The sequence below is a fragment of the Mytilus edulis genome, chromosome 11, assembly GCF_963676685.1.
Source record: "Mytilus edulis chromosome 11, xbMytEdul2.2, whole genome shotgun sequence".
NCBI lineage: Eukaryota > Metazoa > Mollusca > Bivalvia > Mytilida > Mytilidae > Mytilus > Mytilus edulis.
The window spans coordinates 11634004-11656353 of NC_092354.1; the positions used below are offsets into that span (position 1 = coordinate 11634004).

A 22350-nucleotide genomic window follows, 5' to 3' on the forward strand; every position below is an offset into this window, starting at 1 on the left:
TATTAAAAATACCACGTAGTTTGCTTATAAATAATACCATAATATTTTTCCCAGCACAAATAAATATTAAACAGAGACAACAGCATCAATAAAAACCCAACATGAGAAGATAACATGATCCTATCAATCATAGTAAAACATTAACCGTCTGCTGTTGACACATATCACACCACGTGATCGATTCCTGTTCTTAAGTGTACTAAATATCAATATTGAACTCGTGTAATTCGATTTTTTGAGTGATGACGTTGATATCCCTATAGTCGTACCAAAAGCACACAATGTCATCTAATAATTAACATGACAAATGATTTCAGGGACTTTTGAGCACGCGCTGTTTCGCCTCGAGATTCTGCAATTAATCTCACGTGACAAACAATTCTACTTGGTGATGACAAATTGGACAACGTTGCTCTTTGCTACTGACAAGTTCTGCACACAATTCTCAAAAGTCATTATTTACTTTCTCAATTCCTGAGGAAACTTAAGGCAAGGGACGGACCTACAGTAAGCTCAAATTTACCGTATTATATAAATCAATTCACTGCATATCCATAAAATTACTTTAATGTTAGCCAGTGATTTTGTTTTCTGTTTTTGATTGAAGATTGCATTTCAATTTAACGTCTTTTAATTTTAAATGCACAGTGTTTTCAAACTGTAACGTAATCAAGTATATCAACATACCTCTTTCTAAACGGGATGTAATAATTATTGTTTATTTTCTGTGAATTTTGTTTTGAAATAAAATGAATAAAAAAATATGTGGGATGAATCCAAACCTTACAAGGAATTACAGTTAACATTAATTCAGGTGTAATTTCCTTTCGTTAGGGGTGAATGGACATTTATGTACAAACATTAATTCAGGTGTAATTTTCTTTCGTTAGGGGTGAATGGACATTTATGTACAGTTATATGTTCTTTACAAATATTTTCAACGTGATATCTAGACTCAGTGTAAATGCTTGACTCTAATTTGACTTAATTGTTTTTCCTCATAGGACATTTGTCGTGTTACAATCTCGTTCTAAAGTTGGAATAAGTATTAAAGGTTCTAGACAGAAAGGAGAAATTAACACGAATCGTGGATTAGGGAATTGGATCTCAAACGATCAAAAAACAATTAAAGACGATAAGTCAACTTTATAGGCACCGTGATTTACTACGTGACTGTTGCATTCTATAAAATAGCTTTCATCCGGAAAGACAACTGTCCATTTAAAGCTCTGTTTAACTACAATTTCATCAATACTGCAGCCTGCATGTCAAGCATACTTATGTGTTGTTCAGAAGCTTAAAATATATTTATGAAATTCACAACTCTTGTTTTTGACCTTTTTGTCAGATTTTCGGAATCCTCTAGTTTTGTCCTTGTAAGTCTTATAAAATTTATGTCCGCTAACCCCAACTTTTATTTTCATCATTGCATTAGTCAGGTCAAAAGGACATGAACCTGTTATTTTTGTCTTATTATTAGATTCAGTTATCTATAATAATTTACAGAATCAATTTTCTATAGTTTTTTAAAAAGCTTGGTTTTTTTTTAAACAGATGACCTACATCCTAATTAAGTATAACCTTTTATTGTTTTGCTTAAAAAAAAAGAACGAAATGAATCATTAAAAAATGTATTGAAATATTCGCCAAGCCCCTCCCCCCTTTTCCCCTTCCCTTTAACCCCATCCCCTAGTTTGTATCCCTACCTCTTCTTCTCCATAAGTAAAGTTGACATTTTTCTCCTTAGCTCTCCGTTTAACCTCCATTGAAAAGTTTTTGTATTCTTTACTGGTAGGTTTCCGTAATGTAACTGTCATCAGGGCTTCGTATGCCTTCATAGCTTTACTATTTCTTTCGTCCGTGTCACCAGCTCGATACCACGGCTTCTCACTGTCATTCTTGCTACAAACAAAAAACAACCATTGAGTTTGAAATACCCTTGAAAGTTTATTACTGAATCTGAGATCAGCATACTACTATTTGCTTATACGTTTCGACGTTTATTCTATAAATACATTCCAAATGGGGACTGGGTATTATACAGGAATGTTGTGACTTCGTCTTCTATTGTCCATCAGTATAACTTATTATATGTATATGCAGAATATGTAAATAAGAATCATCTTCCGGTCGGAATATGAATGTTATACCAGAGAGAGTTGCTCTCTGTCTGAACGTTAAAATGCATTATAATATGTCAGCCACTATCTGACATACATGTAACCTGATTCTTCATTGCAACATATTTTTCGCGCGATTGTCAACGATCTTTCAGAATCTTTCTATTAAATTTATTGTTACCTGTATTTTCGTCAAGAAAATGAAAGCTGACACTGGACCTTTGACTATCTTCAATGAAATTGGAGCTTAAAAAAGCGTTGCCATAATTGTTAAAGACCTTTGACTATCTTCAATGAAATTGAAGCTTAAAAAAGCGTTGCCATAATTGTTAAACCGATATTCTCGAAGGTTCGGTTTCATGTTTCATGTGTCACATCAGACCTGTTAACAATCACAAACATGTATTTTTGGTAATCGGTTAGGTTCACCGAAATCTTCTGCGATTTTGATATGGTGTCACTATCTCATACTTTTTTCTTATCCCAGACATAGATTACCTTAGCCGTATTTGGCACAATTTTTTGGAATTTTGGATCCTCAATGCTCTTCAACTTTGTTCTTGTTTGGCTTTATAAATATATTGATACGAGCGTCACTGATGAGTCTTATGTAGACGAAGCGCGCGTCTGGCGTACTAAATTACAATCCTGGTATCTTTGATAACTATTATCATACATCTTTTTTATCAATTCATATCGACAGATCTAGGGGGGGGCGATACTGTCTACTTTTACACCTAATGTAAGGACAAAAGACATTGGGTGCCATCCATTTATTTACGAACTTGACATACACTACAAATTACATTTTCATTATTAGTTCTGGTATATGCAACCATGCAACCATTAATTTGTCTTTTGTGAACATTTGGTAATAGTAAAAGTTATCAATGTCCAGATATATAATTAATGTATTTCTAAAACTTATTCACCATCTCTTCAGCTTTTAAAAATATACAAGGATAACCCTTTTACCTGTCATAATATAAACCTGAAACGCATTTTATTGATTTTCGTGATGAACATTGAAGTGTATTATGAGATCAATAGCTGAAAATAATTATACCAAATTCTACATGATAAAACATTTTATGTAAAATCAAATTTATATCAAACTTTAAGCTGATGCAGATCAAACTTTTAGCCGACGCAGATTAAAATCGTACTACTAAAACTTTGACAAATGCTTTTGTAATTGGCCATTATTTCAATGTTCGTTACATAATTTCCCTTAGTAATTGGAAGGATAAAAGTTTCAATATCGCGTGGAATCGTGAATTATTTGAAACATCAAAGAATATTAAAATCTAGACAACGTCAATTACATTAGCAATAATACGACTAACATGTCAGCTTTCAAATTTAGGATTTCCGAAGATAAATAAGATCTTTCGGTACTTCTCTAATAATTTACACTCTGACAGCAGATCGTAAGGATTATAACTTTACGGAATATGTCACCGATCGATTCCGAACACGATACATGATGCAATCGACACACATTGAAATTGTCTACCAACGCTTCATTTGATACAGTCATGTACGTTTTGGAAAACATACATGCACATGTTCGTTTTTAAAAACATCCCACACTAATGGTCCCCCCTCCAACTAATCAAGCAACTATGTCTGGTCTTGGTAATAGTTTTTACTTAGTAAAATGCTCACATTTGAATTCAAATCTAAACTGTCTTTTTTGTAATCATGTGTAATAATTAAATGAATGCACGCATTGATCAATTCATGTGACTGCAGGTTTTATAATCACCTTGTCAGAAATGAGGCGTCGCTTACTACAATTTGACAACGCTTCATTCTACTTTTTTTGACAAGTATTTTATCAACCAATGAAAGTTTTGCCTGCAATTATTTTTTACGTGCTCGTCATTTCGACAAAACCCGAAAGCCCCAGAAGAAAGGATGTTAATACACAGAGTTCAAGTTTTAGAATTGAGTATTAAATTTGGAATTAAAATCATGCCATGTTATGAGTTTAAAGTACAACATTTTCCAACGTTTATCTTACTTAAAATGGATTTTAATGAGAAAATAACTCTACGTACATGTATACCCTCACTTTTCAAATTTTTCACGATACGATTAAACAATGTAACATTATTTGAGCTCTAAAGGTACATTTGTATAACTGTCATTTTCGTGTCGAAGAACTGACTACTAGTTCAATAAAAGTATTATAAGTAGATTATCTATTTTACAAGCACAAATTCAGACGTATTAAATATCACTACCGTTCGACAAAATGGCAAAATTATTCAGGATAGGTGTGTTAACTGCCGTCTAATGTTTAAATCGGTTTAATGAGAATGAACCAGTTCATTATGTCAAAAAAAGAATAAAATGAGCTCTTGGGTGAAATGCTTATATCAAACGAAATAGGTTTAGAAATGATACAAACAAACAGTGGTACCATTCTACTCTATAAATAGGTTTAGAAATGATACAAACAAACAGTGGTACCATTCTACTCTATAAATAGGTTTAGAAATGATACAAACAAACAGTGGTACCATTCTACTCTATAAATAGGTTTAGAAATGATACAAACAAACAGTGGTACCATTCTACTCTATAAATAGGTTTAGAAATGATACAAACAAACAGTGGTACCATTCTACTCTATAAATGTGGCCTGAACATAAGAGATGATATCCTTCTCAAAAGGCACACAGACATGATAAAGGAAGCAGCCGTCTTTTAAAGCATTCGAAACAGATAGAGGTAACACGCGTCTTTTAAAAGCAACCAAAACAGATAGAGGTTACGCCGTCTTTAAAAACATACACAACAGATATAAAGCAACAAAAACCGATAGAAGAAACATCCGTCTTTAAAAGCTTCAACATCAGATAGAGGTACCACGCATTAAACACCGATAGAGGAAACACATGTCTTTAAAAGACTCAAAACAAACAAATGTTGTGTCTGGCTTTTAAAATCCCCTACAACTAACGAAGTGCCGTCTACCTTTGACTGAAAAGCGCCAACAACAGAAGCACACCCCGTTACAAAAAACCATAACAAACAGAAGTGCATTCTCCATAAAGATAGAAAACATCTCTGGATATACCTCCACCGGTAACGTGTTTACCTTCTATAGATAAAAACCTAGGATGATTAATACTTGAATATTTTATGAGCTATACGAGTAAAAGGGGCACAAATAGAATAGCTAAATCAGCTTTAGAAACACTTTGCCGTGAGTAGTAAAAACCTTAGTTCCCTAAACTATCAAGTTGAACTGGGAATTTGATTAAGGAATCAATGCCGAAAACACTTACTTTTTCGTTCTTATGATACCTTTGTGAACTGTACAACAACAGCACTAAGTACAGACTCCATTTCGTTCCTTACAATATTTTGTAATATGTATTAACAATTGGGTTACTAGTACTAGTATCCGCTTTATTTGTTTTTCTCATAAAATTGTTAATTTTAGTATCTGCTTCGAATTGTACCTATCTCAATGCTAAACTAATGAGTGTTTGTTCTAATTGTTTTTGTCCATAATGACACAAAGACATATAAAAACGTCGTTTGTTTGAGCTTCATTAAAAATGTATGTCTGATTTTAACGTGATTGTAAATTGGAATTACAAATTGTTTTTGTTCACAAAACAATTAATTAAGGTTATCTCTTTTCCTGATATTGAACTGATAACCGACTTTGTTGACATTATAGAGAAAATAATTGTTCTTATTTCAAATGAAAATAGAAGTTTGTTTTTTTTAATGACGAAATTCATTGAGACAAGACAGGGTTCCAATCATATGTCCCCCTCAAATGCTTTGATCTTCCACAAAATGAGAGATTCCATGCAACTCCCGGACCACCTACCCTCTGGAACTGCCACTAGACAGTAACCCAACAATATAAAAACAGTCACAATGCATGGTAAATTAAACTGTAACGAAATGAGTCGCACATTAAAATAGAGAAGGAATATAACAAAGGGATATTCAAACTCATTAGTCGAAAACTACCTGACAACGCCATATCATGGCAAAGAACCAAAAACTACCTAACACACATAAATGGCAAAATACGGAAAACAATTTGACAACGCCATATCATGGCAAAGAACCAAAAACAACCTAACACACATACATGGCAAAATACGGAAAACAACTTTACAACGCCATATCATGGCAAAGAACCAAAAACTACCTGACAACGCCATATCATGGCAAAATACGGAAAACAACCTAACACACAATATCATGGCAAAATACGGAAAACAACTTTACAACGCCATATCATGGCAAAGAACCAAAAACAACCTAACACACAATATCATGGCAAAATACAGAAAACAACTTGACAACGCCATATCATGGCAAAGAACCAAAAACAACCTAACACACAATATCATTGCAAAATACAGAAAACAACTTGACAACGCCATATCATGGCAAAGAACCAAAAATAACCTAACACACAATATCATGGCAAAATACGGAAAACATCTTGACAACGCCATATCATGGCAAAGAACTAAAAACAACCTAACACACAATATCATGGCAAAATACGGAAAATAACTTGACAACGCCATATCATGGTAAAGAACCAAAAACAACCTAACACACAATAGAATGGCAAAGAACGGAAAACAACTTGACAACGCCATATCATGGCAAAGAACCAAAAACAACCTAACACACAATATCATGGCAAAGAACGGAAAACAACTTGACAACGCCATATCATGGCAAAGAACCAAAAACAACCTAACACACAATATCATGGCAAAATACGAAAAACAACTTGACAACGCCATATCATGGCAAAGAACCAAAAACAACCTAACACACAATATCATGGCAAAATACGGAAAACAACTTGACAACGCCATATCATGGCAAAGAACAAAAAACAACCTAACACACAATATCATGGCAAAGAACGGAAAACAACTTGACAACGCCATATCATGGCAAAGAACCAAAAACAACCTACCACACAATATCATGGCAAAGAAAGGAAAACAACTTGACAACGCCATATCATGGCAAAGAACCAAAAACAACCTAACACACAATATCATGGCAAAATACGGAAAACAACTTGACAACGTCATATCATGGCAAAGAACCAAAAACAACCTAATACACAATATCATGGCAAAATACGGAAAACAACTTTACAACGCCATATCATGGCAAAGAACTAAAAACAACCTAACACACAATATCATGGCAAAGAACGGAAAATAACTTGACAACGCCATATCATGGCAAAGAACGGAAAACAACTTGACAACGCCATATCATTGCAAAGAACGGAAAACAACTTGACAACGCCATATCATGGCAAAGAACGGAAAACAAATTGACAACGCCATATCATGACAAATAACGGAAAACAACTTGACAACGCCATATCATGGCAAAGAACGGAAAACAACCTAACACACAATATCATGGCAAAGAACGGGAAACAACTTGACAACGCCATATCATGGCAAAGAACGGAAAACAACATAACACACAATATCATGGCAAAGAACGGAAAACAACTTGACAACGCCATATCATGGCAAAGAACGGAAAACAACTTGACACACAATATCCATGGCAAAGAACGGAAAACAACTTGACAACGCCTTATCATGGCAAAGAACGGAAAACAACTTGACAACGCCATATCATGGCAAAGAACGGAAAACAACTTGACAACGCCATATCATGACAAAGAACGGAAAACAACTTGACAACGCCATATCATGGCAAAGAACGGAAAACAACTTGACAACGCCATATCATGACAAAGAACGGAAAACAACTTGACAACGCCATATCATGACAAAGAAAAAAAGACAAAATGACAAAGCAGTATTATGAATAAGAACGTAAAACAACCCGAAAATGCCATGTGTCAATGCAAAGTACGGAAAACGACGACACAATTTCAATGTCACACGTCAGAAAAGCTCTTAGTGAATCAACAACCACAGAAAAACAGAAAAAGTTACTATCACCTTGTGAACAGGTCGCAAAACATGCTATCACGTTTCCTTGATCTTTTCTTTTCAATTGTCTTTTCAAACGCAGATTACGCAATCGTACAAATCAATGAAAAAATTGATGATCGTATTCTATTAACAAAAAATCCTGAATGGACAAATAACGTACAAATTTAATAGGACAATGACATAAAGTGCAAAGCTCTTAACTTTAGACGATAAAGCAAATTTAAATCGGATTTTTTTTTATCAATTTGAGACGTCTACAATAAATCAACTTTTTGTCAACACGCAGCAAAACTAAACAAATGTCATTAAATGTGACAGTAAAACATGACACTAAAATGAAACTAATTAAGTTATCAGAGGAAGCCAATAGAGTGGACCATCTTAAATGCGTTTTAGTCTGAAATGATGTATTAAAAGCCATATAAGATTCCAATGATACCGAATGAACCAATTTGTTCCTTGATGCTAATGATTTAATTATCAGAGTTTAAACCGAACATTTGAGAAGCAGTATGAATATTACCATTATAATTTTATTATTGAATTTCCATTAAAACGCAACATAAGTAAATTGTACTATTAGTGCAACGCCTTAGGAAGTCAAGCACGACAGCTCCTTTTCTATTGTTCTAACCGGATCACCTTAGGCAGCAACCATTTGATTTTTCGGGGGGGGGGGGGGGGGGAAAGAGGGGGCTATGGATTTTTTTTTCTTGACAAACTTTTTTTTTCGCGTTCGGCGAAAAAAAATCTATTTTTTTGCGACAAGTCGAAAACAATTTCAATTTTTTTCCTCCAAAAACTGGAAACAAACTTTTTTTCCAAAAAAATCCATAACCTCCCCCCAGAAAATCAAATGGTTGCTGCCTAAGTTCACTATGAATTGTTTTTACGGACATCGTGTTTATCTGTGTTTCAATTTTTCCGAAGAATATTTACCCAGGTTGTCACTTCTGCTTTGATGAATTGCATTTTAAATGATGAGGTTCAATGAAGTTTTAGAAAGTTGAGATCTCGTTTTAAACGAGAAATGACATTACTAATTTAGCTAGCCCGAATCATGTTCAACTCTTTGGTTTTTAAAAAAAATAATAAATTTCTTTTTTTCGTGATAACAAATTAATAAAAACAAAGAAATTCATTGTTTTTGCTGAAAATCACAAGAACGAACAATTAATAATTGATGAACTCTTTCCGTGACTTCGGAATATCTCTGTCACTATTAAACCACCAGAGAATTTTAGACGACTCTAAGCGAACATAATTTCTGTAATTGTAGTTATAATTAATCCTACTGCGTGCGTTAAGGCTAGATGACAACAAATACCAGTTTACTAACATTATGCAATCATTTCGTAGAAATTATTCAATTTAGATGATTATTTTGCTTTTTCTGTTTTATTTCAATTATAGTTTACGGTTATTCCATGCATAGAAATCATATCATTATTTATTTAGATTTTAAATTCGTTCACAGATGTACTTTGGGTTTCTACAGCTCGGTATTTATAAAAGTTTAATACTTAGCTGCTTATTTTCTATGACAAAGAAATATAAATCATTAATGAAGCAACAACAAAAGCAGCATGTTTCCATCTGACATGCACAAAATTGACAAGTAGTTATGTTACTAACCCTGTGCTTGTTTTCAATGTGGAGGGCAAAAAAAGATTGACAGTATGTTGTTACCTACCTTGTTCTTGTTTCTTCTGTGGAGGACGGAAAATGCACATTTACCTGATCTGTAGATTGACAACCATGTTATGTTGCCGTGTGCTGCTTTCTACTGTGAAGGGCAGAAATACACAAGTCACCTGATCTGTAGATTGACAAGCTTGTTATGTTACATACCCTGTTCTTGTTTCTTCTGTGGAGGACAGAAAATACACAAGTCACCTGATCTATAGATTGACAACCATGTTATGTTACCGTGTGCTGCTTTCTACTGTGAAGGGCAGAAATACACAAGTCACCTGATCTGTAGATTGACAACCATGTTATGTTACCGTGTGCTGCTTTCTACTGTGAAGGGCAGAAATACACAAGTCACCTGATCTGTAGATTGACAACCATGTTATGTTGCCGTGTGCTGCTTTCTACTGTGAAGGGCAGAAATACACATTTACCTGATCTGTAGATTGACAAGCATGTTATGTTACCGTGTGCTGCTTTCTACTGTGAAGGGCAGAAATACACAAGTCACCTGATCTGTAGATTGACAACCATGTTATGTTACCGTGTGCTGCTTTCTACTGTGAAGGGCAGAAATACACAAGTCACCTGATCTGTAGATTGACAACCATGTTATGTTACCGTGTGCTGCTTTCTACTGTGAAGGGCAGAAATACACAAGTCACCTGATCTGTAGATTGACAACCATGTTATGTTACCGTGTGCTGCTTTCTACTGTGAAGGGCAGAAATACACAAGTCACCTGATCTGTAGATTGACAACCATGTTATGTTACCGTGTGCTGCTTTCTACTGTGAAGGGCAGAAATACACAAGTCACCTGATCTGTAGATTGACAACCATGTTATGTTACCGTGTGCTGCTTTCTACTGTGAAGGGCAGAAATACACAAGTCACCTGATCTGTAGATTGACAACCATGTTATGTTACCGTGTGCTGCTTTCTACTGTGAAGGGCAGAAATACACAAGTCACCTGATCTGTAGATTGACAACCATGTTATGTTACCGTGTGCTGCTTTCTACTGTGAAGGGCAGAAATACACAAGTCACCTGATCTGTAGATTGACAACCATGTTATGTTACCGTGTGCTGCTTTCTACTGTGAAGGGCAGAAATACACAAGTCACCTGATCTGTAGATTGACAAGCTAGTATGTTACCGTGTGCTGCTTTCTACTGTGAAGGGCAGAAATACACAAGTCACCTGATCTGTAGATTGACAAGCTTGTTATGTTACCGTGTGCTGCTTTCTGCTGTGAAGGGCAGAAATACACAAGTCACCTGATCTGTAGATTGACAACCATGTTATGTTACCGTGTGCTGCTTTCTACTGTGAAGGGCAGAAATACACAAGTCACCTGATCTGTAGATTGACAACCATGTTATGTTACCGTGTGCTGCTTTCTACTGTGAAGGGCAGAAATACACAAGTCACCTGATCTGTAGATTGACAACCATGTTATGTTACCGTGTGCTGCTTTCTACTGTGAAGGGCAGAAATACACAAGTCACCTGATCTGTAGATTGACAACCATGTTATGTTACCGTGTGCTGCTTTCTACTGTGAAGGGCAGAAATACACAAGTCACCTGATCTGTAGATTGACAAGCTAGTATGTTACCGTGTGCTGCTTTCTACTGTGAAGGGCAGAAATACACAAGTCACCTGATCTGTAGATTGACAAGCATGACTGTTATGTTGCCGTGTGCTGCTTTCTACTGTGAAGGGCAGAAATACACAAGTCACCTGATCTGTAGATGGACAACCATGTTATGTTACCGTGTGCTGCTTTCTACTGTGAAGGGCAGAAATACACAAGTCACCTGATCTGTAGATTGACAACCATGTTATGTTACCGTGTGCTGCTTTCTACTGTGAAGGGCAGAAATACACAAGTCACCTGATCTGTAGATTGACAACCATGTTATGTTGCCGTGTGCTGCTTTCTACTGTGAAGGGCAGAAATACACAAGTCACCTGATCTGTAGATTGACAACCATGTTATGTTACTTACCCTGTTCTTGTTTCTTCTGTGCAGGACAGAAAAGGCACAATTCACCTGAGCTGTTCAGATAACTTATACAAAGTGTCTTACCTGCTGAACAAATCGATGTTTAGGAAAACATATTCTCCGTTGTCAAAATTTAATTCATGAGCTTTAATCAGTATATCCCTGACAGAATCAGCAGAGGCACACAGCACCACAACTGAAACAAAAAATAGAAACACTTAGTAAAACCGAAACATGGTATGTTAATAAAAACATACATATACCGTTGAAAAACACCACTATTAGATTTAACATCTTGTTAATATTACTTCAGGGGCCGGTTGTAACGTCACCTGGTTAAATGTAACCCTCTGTTTAATATAACCCAGGGTTAAATCATTTAACCTACGAATGAACAACTGGGTCCATCCAGAACGATGAACGTTTCTAATAATAAGTCATACATCTAACAGTTAGGTTTCGATTGACCTTGTTTTTATTTGATAAAAGTGTCAGTGCAAAGGTGTTCATATATACATTGAAGTTTTGTTTATTGAAGCCAGAAGGCCATATACAAATAGTGTGGCTTACTAAAGGTTGTTTTATGGTTTGGGTCAATCTACATCGAAAGAAACAATCAGCAAAATTCTAAAGCCTTTCAATTTCCGTTATATCTTACAGCAGGCGCATGCGTTACTGAAATATCAATAGGACAGTAGGCGTTAAAATCTATTTTATTTGTCTTGCTCATGCTCATGTTTGCAAAACGTCATATCTCAGTCTTTCAATTATCATCAAAGACATTTATTTCACAATTAAGATTTTTCCTTTATTTCAGCTGAACATACTAGTACTTAATTATATATATACTTTCTCGAAACTTAATCTGATTTTCTCTCCCTCCGGAAATAATTTGTCCATCGTTACAAACTCCGTGTTCCGATTAATATCCGTTACAGATGGGAATTCATTAGTAAACCAATTTAACAAACGTTTTGGTTTACAAATAAAAGGAAAAGATAAATCAAGGAAAATGCTTTCCCCTTCTGTAATATACTTGCTCTTTTCTTGCCTGAGATTTGTATGATTTATCTCCTCTTACTATTTCTGTCGTGAAAGAAGATTCAGGAATGGCTTCCAAACTTTGAGTGGACATATAAGTATAGAAAATATTGAATCTAATTTTCAAAACTGTTCCAAGTATAAACTCCATGTAAATAGAAGATCGATGGATGTTCCATACAAGTTAGATGTGGCATCAGTGCCAATCAGACAACTAACTCTCCATCCGGGTCACAATGGATAAAGGTCAACAATTATCTCAAAGCCTGCAACAAGGAACCTTGGATGACACCGAACACCAAGCAAGTTATGTTTGCTCATGTTTGCAAAACGTCATATCTCAGTCATGTTCACGACAAGAACAATTTAATAAAGAGTACAATATATAGGATCTGATATGTACAGCGAGTGAGTTGTCGACCTGAATAAATGAGAAAAGAAACATTGTGCCTTGTAAAGGATTCTTCACATATATTTGCTAGGGTTTTTTTTAACGCGCAGAGTGTGTGGCGTTCTTTTGACACGTGACTGGCTATTTATACATCCCAACAAAGCCAAACGGAAGCCACACTTTAGTAAGGGATAAATTGCATAAAAGGGAGACCCCAAGGGATAAACATATTGATGTACCCTAGTCAACCACGTAAGGACGTTTCTATGATAACACTAGTTTCATAAATAGCGACAGGAGTCCTATTTTTTAATATTATTTTCAAAGACAATGTTATCCTTGACATAATATTAACTAAACTTCGAGGTGACAATCTGCTATGTCCTACTCTCATCAGTGCTTCAAGCAATCTGCGCTGTCACACTCTTTTTAGTGCTTCATCTATTTGATAACATATTCTGTTACTATTTTTTAAATTGTTTATTTTGATTTCAACATAAAATGTAAATTCGTATGAAAGGGGAACATTCAAAACAATGTCACCCGCTGAGTCATTGTTACAGTAGAGTAAAATACTGCCATTTTAGTACAGTATGATATTAAAATATGTCATTGTATGAATTTTAATATTCTTAAATCAATACAACAAATTCATAAAGTTCTGCTTCTGAACAATTCCCAATGTTCATTATACTAAAATGGATGACAAATGATACAAACAATTGCAGATATGTGACCTTTCAAATGTCAGAAAATCATGAATTAAGAATAACAGCTGACGATGAGAAATTACACAGTGGAACGAAATCTTCCTTTTTCAAATGACAAATTAGATATTACGTTACAATCAAACTTTGTCTATTTGACACATCTGAAATTGACTTAATAAATGGCGTAGATAATTAGGCGGCAAGGCTAATTAACTGGCAAAAACATTTCTATATCGGAATCGATACGTGTTTATCACGGCAATGCTTTCGGGGCTTATAAAATGAAAAACCAATATGAGGTCGACTACGAAACTGGTGTGAAAGTGACATCTTATAAAGCTAGGGAAAAAACTCCGATACACTAATAAAAAATGAATTCTATAAAATGCAGCATCGACACAATTGTCATATTCAATTCAGCAAAGTAACAGACAACTGATTGAGGTCGGACAGTGTCTTGAATGTCTAATCCGGATTTATGATAACCGATACATGTTTCGTAATTTTTTTAAAGTTTCGTTTTAGCTGCCACATCTTTTATTTATTTGACTGATTTAAACAATCTGTAATTATAACATGGAGACGTATGAACTGCTTTTTTAAAAAGCAAGTTGTTGACATTTCTTTTATATATTTTGATCGCACTAACAGACAAACTACAAAAGTTCTATTTGAAAATGAATGGTTATGGCGCAACCAGACTTTAACATTGGACTTACTATTACAAAATGAATGGATGTGACACAAACAGACGATTACAAAACGAATTGTTATGTCTATGACACAAACAGACTAAGATACTGTACTATTACAAAATAAATGTGAATAAGCTGAGAGAAATTTTTTTTCTAAAATTATTTTAAATATTCTTTCTCTTGTAAAACATTAAACTTCAAATACAATTGTAAGCGATTAAACTGGTATTGTAAACTACCATGTAACAGTTACACATTCCCATGGAATCACACTACCATTTATGTGCATCCGCTTCCCACTGCTCGTATTTAAATGTCATTTGTCGTATCTGGTTACTGACAAATTAGGTGTAAAGAGAGCGCGATAATCGATCAATTATTTAATAAAAATCAAATATATTTTTTCGACTTTATCCGATTACCCATAATTCCGTGATTGATGATGTTGATTGATCATCCGGTTCTGCTGTGTCGATTCTTTTTAAAGTGCATTTGTTATCCAAAGACGATACATTTGTATCTGATTGTAAAGACGTGGTATTTATTAGACACAGAAAGAAATGTATCGTCATAAAGGTACAGTCTGTGCCAAACTGTTTAAGGGTTTGTCTGACAGAAAAAGAAATTGAACTTTTCTTCTATGTATCTTAAAAGTTTGTTAGAAAGATTTTTTATCTGACATTTTGTCGGTCAGACAGAGTTGGGGATACACTGACTGAGATAGTTCATGGTATTTATTACATGTCGACACAAACAGAAATGTATAGTAACCAAAGGTAAAACATCAAACCTCAAATACAGAAAACAACCATGGTAGTGGTCAATACTTTTCAGTGGTTTTAACTTTTTGCTTTTATTAATGTAGCTTCCAAATTTGATATTCGTCTTTTTTTTTTATATTGAATAACTAAAATGAAAAACGGTCCGTACATATATTTATGTCAATTCGATTTTCGTGTTTGACATATATGTTCATTAATCCATAAAAGTTTATTGTAGAAGTGCAACGCAGTCGTTTACCGGTAAATCTAAAATAATCCAATAAAATGTGTTTAAAGCGATTGCAGTTTTAAATTTGTCTTCTCAGTTAACAAATTGAAATGCAAATGTATCTAATCCCGAAACAGCAACTGAAAAAGAGATATTACTTCTTCCAAATTCGTCTCCAATTTCTAAATAGGAAAGTTTGAACATCAATTTATTTTGACAGTGGGTTTTAACCAAATTTCCTTGTTTACTCGAAACGTTATGTAAAGAATAAACTATGAAATTCTAATCATTTGTAAACAGAGATCCCACGTGACAACCAGGAAGAAAATTGAATAATTGATGCACTGATGAAAGACGATACGAGCAATGTGCAAATTATATTTTCCTTTCCTTTGAATAAACCAAATTAAAACGATTCTTAGTTCTACTTTGCATAAGACTGGATCAGTACTTAATTCAATATTTTGTCAGTATTGCCATGTTTACATACATGTGACAGAGTTGTCAAGCTGCAACTGGAGATTTGGAAAGGAGTAGGTCCGGTAAGGACCGATTTTGGCCTCAAATTTCAGTTTCATCTGACGAAAGATTTTGACCACTTTTTAAACACTTAAGTGTCTATTTCATATGATGCAATTAATTTATGTGAAAGATTTTAACTTATTTAGTCCATTAAAAACGCTCCGATCCAGGCTCAAATATGAGAAATCTACCAAATATGCGAAAAAATGTCACTTTTCAGATGGTTTTTGTATAAAACGAAAGTGGCCGCATCCGTGTTCATCCTCAATATTTATATATGTTATGTATTATCATCAAATACAACTTCCATTTCAATATTTTGGATTAACACGAATGCGGCCACTTGCGTTTTACACGGAAACCGTCTAAAATTTAACTAAAATGCTGGAATTGTGAAGATTTCAGTAATTTAGCATGAATTAAATTAATGGTGCTAGTTCTCAATATATGTGCATTGTATTGTCAAAAAGAGCCCATATTTATGTAACAGAACCTTTCTCCTATCCAATAAATGACTAAAAGTTTACATTTTAACAATTTTGTAAAACTGCTATATTTTAGGACCAAAAAGGGGTCTTACTGGACCTACTCCTTTTCAGCTGGAAATTTGGTCTCATAACTGGATATTTTTTTTAATGAATTCATTAACGAAAAATCATTAGAATTGTGTCTTTACTGAGAATGCAGTCACACTGAGAGACCCATTAAAGCTAAACTATGCACCTGAATATCATTTATGCATCTTATTATTTTTTTAAATGATGTGCTTTTATCCTGAAAATACCATAATAAACTATTATACTAAACTCTAAAATTTTATAAAGCTTCACATGGATGCTTAATAGCAGTACAAACTGCATATTGAAAAAAATCTTTGAGTTTCTAAATCTTATAAACTTGAATCTATAGAAATTACCATAATTATAATTATGATAAGACAATATAATAATTATATACTGAGTAATGTATGTAATCTTGTAAGTATAAATTCTTACTTGTCATAATATATTTCAAAACGCAAACCGATGAAATCAAATGATAGTGTCAACTAAAAACAAACATTAATTTTGGTTACTTAATCTTGATTGGCCGATAAACAACGATAACAGGAAGTTGGAATGAAAGACCGGAAGTCAATAATTCAGCCAACTTTTAATAAATCGACATAGCCAGCGCCGTCACTCTACATACAAATACTTAAATAGCTCCATTTAATTCCTGCAAAATGACTGTTTCCCTTTTGAACCCATCAACAGACCATAACAAGATTAAACAACCGGATATGGTACAGTTTATGTTTGCTATAAAACGGAATGTTATTCCGGTCAAATTGCTCTGCTGATAGAAACGGAAACATAAAAATGAAAGTGTGATTATGGTAATTAATGTATTGGCTGTTTTATCATTTAGTTACTTTTGATCAGATTCGAGTTTCATTCCAAATAAATAGGTAATACAGTTTTTTTCCGTGTTTTGGATTCATAAGAAGGAAATTTTAGCTAAACATGTTAAAAAACTAGACCACCTTAAAACGGCAAATTTAAAAAGGAGACATTTATAGTTTTTCCCCACAAGGATATCATTTGGAAAATAAAAGACATAATGATTATGCAATCTTTTTTTAATATATATTATTATGAATGAAAAGAGTTATGAGGGTTTAATGCTACTAGACAAAAGTAAAAAAACAGCAAAAAAAAACCCAACAAAAATAGATGTCGAAAACTAGCGCTTATTCAATTTTAACTTTTTGTTCTCATCCATAAATTCGAAGTACAGTGAAACCTGTACTAAGAGACCACATAAGGTAGAGAAAATGAGTGGTCTCATTACACAGATGGTCTTTTATTACAGGTTCTATTTGAATGAAATGCATTACTAGGGGATCTATAAATAGTGGTCTCTTAACAGAGGTGATTGCTGAATACAGGTGGTCTCTTGGGTAGGTTTCACGGTATTACATATGACAGCTGCTTATAATCATATCTTTCCATTGAATGTATGTTTATATGAAGTATACAGACACCTGTCAACAACATCTACTACTTAAACTCATATGCATGCTATTGACCCACAAGTAACACAAATAACTATACTTTGTAAAAATATGCGAGACTTATTAATCCGTATTGGGTATTAAACACGATCGTTTTCAGACTGTTTAGAAAGTGATTTAGTTAAGTATTTTTAAAAGCTATATACAAATTTCATCAATATATAATATTTTTTGTAAGTTGAAGTAATAAGCTTTTTATATTCTCATAAAAAATACAGTTTCGAATAAACACAGTCACTGAAATACAGACTCCTGATTTGGTACAAGTATTTGTAGAACGTGGTAGGATTAAACAATTGTATGTGCATTCAACTATCCACCACTCGTTCAGCAGACGTCCACCACTCGTTCAGCAGACGTCCACCACTCGTTCAGCAGAAGTGTTACAACAAACCATAAGAACAAATCTATATAATACTATTCTTCACAAGATTTAACGAGAAAAGTCCAAAGGGAGATAATTGTGGATAGGTATCGATCAATAATTGTTTAGTCCTTAATTAACAATTTGCAGGTGCATCGTAAAACAGTAATTAACTCAATTGGACTTTAAAGCTTCTTACAGATTTACGCCATACTGTTTGACAAATAGGCATTTTGTAAATGCCATATTTTTAATCAAAGTCTACGTTCTTCTTAAAGAAATTGTGTTTAAGTATAATCATCAATCATTCTCACTAACATTTATTTAAAAAAATAATACGGTTAAATGTATAACATGTAAATATAGCCAGTAAATGCTACAAGTAAATTTCTATTAAATACAAATTATGAATTTATGAAGACTTTCAGATTGAAATTTGACTTTATGTTTAAATGTGTGTTTTCGTGTCAAAATGAAAATCTGATAAAGAAAACACCATTCATTTTTCTGATTTAATTTCTTTCAAAAATTGTAATGCAAAAATCTATTTATCAAATATAAGGTTATGTATGTACAGAATATATATGAAACACGCTATACTCTCTTTTAGTTGGTCTACTTTTTATAACATTGCTTTCGCTTGAAGACTAGAAACCAATAATTACATGTAATTGTTCGCTCGATTACCTCTCCTCAGAGGCAGTGAACGCGATGTAGAATTAATTGAACAGACCCCTTGTTTTCACACAAAGCTCTAATTGGATAAAAATGGAAATAAATTCAATAACATAGATCACAAAGCGTTTTGATCAATCAAACCGGAAGTGACAATTTACGACACGTAAAGTACGACATGCTGCAACACAATGTATTTTGCGACATTGCATTTGACATTCATTCCATAAAATATAAATTATACTATCTCCATTCTGATGCAGTAACATAGAAAATTAGCCATAAAGAACATTTATAGAATGATTCAGAAATTAACTATATTCTGGGTTATTTGGTTAAATATTTAAATGAGATATAATTTGGCATTCTAATAACAATTTAAGCATCTCTGAAAAATGTTAACTTAACGCGGCAAGCTCGAACGGTGATCTGACCTAAAAGAGATATGGGATAAATGTAAATGAAAGGCAAAAACACGATACAATCCATAAAAATCATGTCAGATAGCAACACAAAGTCTTCAACAATAGTCTACACATTATATAAATTCCTAAATAATCCCTAGTCTAAACAGAAAGATGATATTATAACTATACAGGAACTATACAGAAACTACGATTTGACAGCGTATTGACCCACTACCCCTTCCTTGCGTTTACATTGTAACCTAACTCGTCACTAAATAACGTGAAAATAAGAAAACATGCGCATTCATTCAACTCTGTAGTAATTCCTCACTTTCAATGTTTATGTTTTTCTTCGGAAAAAAATGATTTTCGTAACACAAAATAAGGGGGTAGCCACGCGTGATATTGTAATTATCCGTAACAAGTAACTTGCTTATCTGTTTTCCATTATTTCCAAATATTTTATCATTAAATAAAAAACAAACACACTTCAAAGAAACAAAGTGAAATACAACGTACGTTGTTTAATTAGCTTAATGTTGTTAATGGTTTTCAGATATACCATATTGATATTATTTTAAGTGTATACATATTGCTGGGGATGTTAGCGAGTACTCTAGAATTAAGTCTTAATTTTTCAAAGAGAAGTTTCTATTTCCTATAATGCAGGTCAACAGTACCATACAATACTGCAATCAGGAATTATATGTATTTAACGTTCAAAATTGATATTCTGCATGGCAAATTTATTCCCGATTCGTATACAAATAACCTTAAATACATTCATATTATATATACTTTGTCTTACATGTGCGTTGTGTATATAAACTGTAAGAAATCTTTTAAAAAAACTCTTTAAGGCAAACTTAATTATTTTTTGTTTTTGTCAAAGCTATCGATGATAATCTCATGAAACCTTATGCACATAAAGTGAAAAAATGCATCAGAGATAATGCGCATGCTCATATATATAATTTCTTGAAATTAGCGATATTTTCAAACCTTGAATAGAAATAAAGAATTTAATTTCTTGTATATTAGTACAGCAGTTACTGTAAACAGTGCACAATTTTCCCAACAGTTAATTTTTACATCGCTTCGCATATAATATATATATATATATATCCAACATTAACATTACTGGATTTTCTTAAAACATATTTATATGGCAGAAAGAATTGTATCTTAATGTCAAAACGGAAAATATAGCAAGACTTTTTTAAATTACTATGGATTAAGATTTAATTTTGCAGTTCAATTTAGAAACGAGATAAACCAATCTGCGCCGTGAAACATAGCTCATCTCATGTACAACAAATTAAAAAATAATGAAATTGTCTTCAAGTCCTCCCAGCTAAAGCCTCAAAAGACTGGTATGATTATTGGTTTGCACTTAAGGGTAAATCTGTTTACACAAATGTCTGGTAGCAGATTAAACAGTTTGCACAATCAAATTAACGCTGATAAGTAGCTACATTATATAAAGTTGACTTCAAAGTCTAATGAGATGCTAAAAAGTCAGGAGACAAACAAATAAAATACTACAGTTCATTTAAAGTGCTAAGTACCAAGTTAATAATCGAGGGGCTTTCATAGAACTCATAATATCGGCCATTTTGTAAAATTTAAAGCACAGTTCCTTTATATAGTCATATAGACAGAAACAAGTGTAACAAGAGGCTGTCACAACGACAGCAAACCGGATTTATTAATATTTATTTGTGTCCTGGCAATATCACAAGAACCATTATTGATGAATGGTGAAAGTGAAAATCGTCAATATCAAATTTGACCTCCATTTTGTCATCCGTATCAACATCTTAAAATTTGAAAAGCTTAGATTGAATGGTTCATGAGTAAATGCAACAACGTGAATGGAAACGCCATTTCACAATCTTTCAAGAACCATAACTCCTGAACGGTAAAAGTCAAAATCATCATTATTGAACTTGACCTCTAATTTGCCATCAGTAACAACATATAAAAATTTCAAAAGCTTTGGTTGAATGATTCATGAGAAAATGCACGGACACGACTGGAAACACCATTTTTCAATTTTTCAAGAACCATAACTCCTGAACGGTAAAAGTCAAAATCGTCATTATTGAACTTGACCTCTATTTTGTCATCAGTAACAACATATTAAAATTTGGGAAGCTTTGGTAAAACAGTTCATGTGTAAATGCATGGACACGACTGGAAACACCATTTTTCAATCTTTCAAGAACCTTAACTCCTGAACGGTAAAAGTCAAAATCGTCATTATTGAACTTGACCTCCATTTTGTCATCAGTAACAACATATTAAAATTTGGGAAGCTTAGGTAGAACAGTTCATGCGTAAATGCACAGACACGACTGGAAACTCCATTTTTCAATCTTTCAAGAACCATAACTCCTGAACGGTAAAAGTCAAAATCGCCATTATTGAACTTGACCTTCATTTAGTTGTCAGTAACAACATATTAAAATGTTAAAAGCTTTGGTTGAACGGTTCATGAGTTAATGCACGGACAACATTTGAGTGACGCCCGCCCGCCCGCCCGCCCGACCGACCGCCCGCCCGCCGTACATCCCCAAATCAATAACCGACATTTTTGTCACAAAAATCCGGTTAAAAATGGCAAAATAAGCTTCGCTGCAAAATCGTAAATTTCATTTTTCTTTAATGGCAAATGCATGCTT

The 22350-nt window shown here is 33.7% G+C and overlaps 1 protein-coding gene across 19 annotated transcripts in view; it reads right to left on the reverse strand.

Moving 5' to 3' along the window:
- LOC139495139 (atrial natriuretic peptide receptor 1-like) overlaps positions 1 to 22350 on the reverse strand; it is a 440175-nt gene that overhangs the window by 46842 nt on the left and 370983 nt on the right. For all 19 annotated transcript variants that reach the window (XM_071283316.1, XM_071283309.1, XM_071283313.1 and 16 more), the window contains 2 exons: positions 11900 to 12011; positions 1707 to 1902 (listed from right to left, as the gene is read on the reverse strand). In XM_071283316.1, coding sequence (XP_071139417.1) covers positions 1707 to 1902; positions 11900 to 12011 — 308 coding nt within the window. The remainder of the gene's footprint in view (positions 1 to 1706; positions 1903 to 11899; positions 12012 to 22350) is intronic.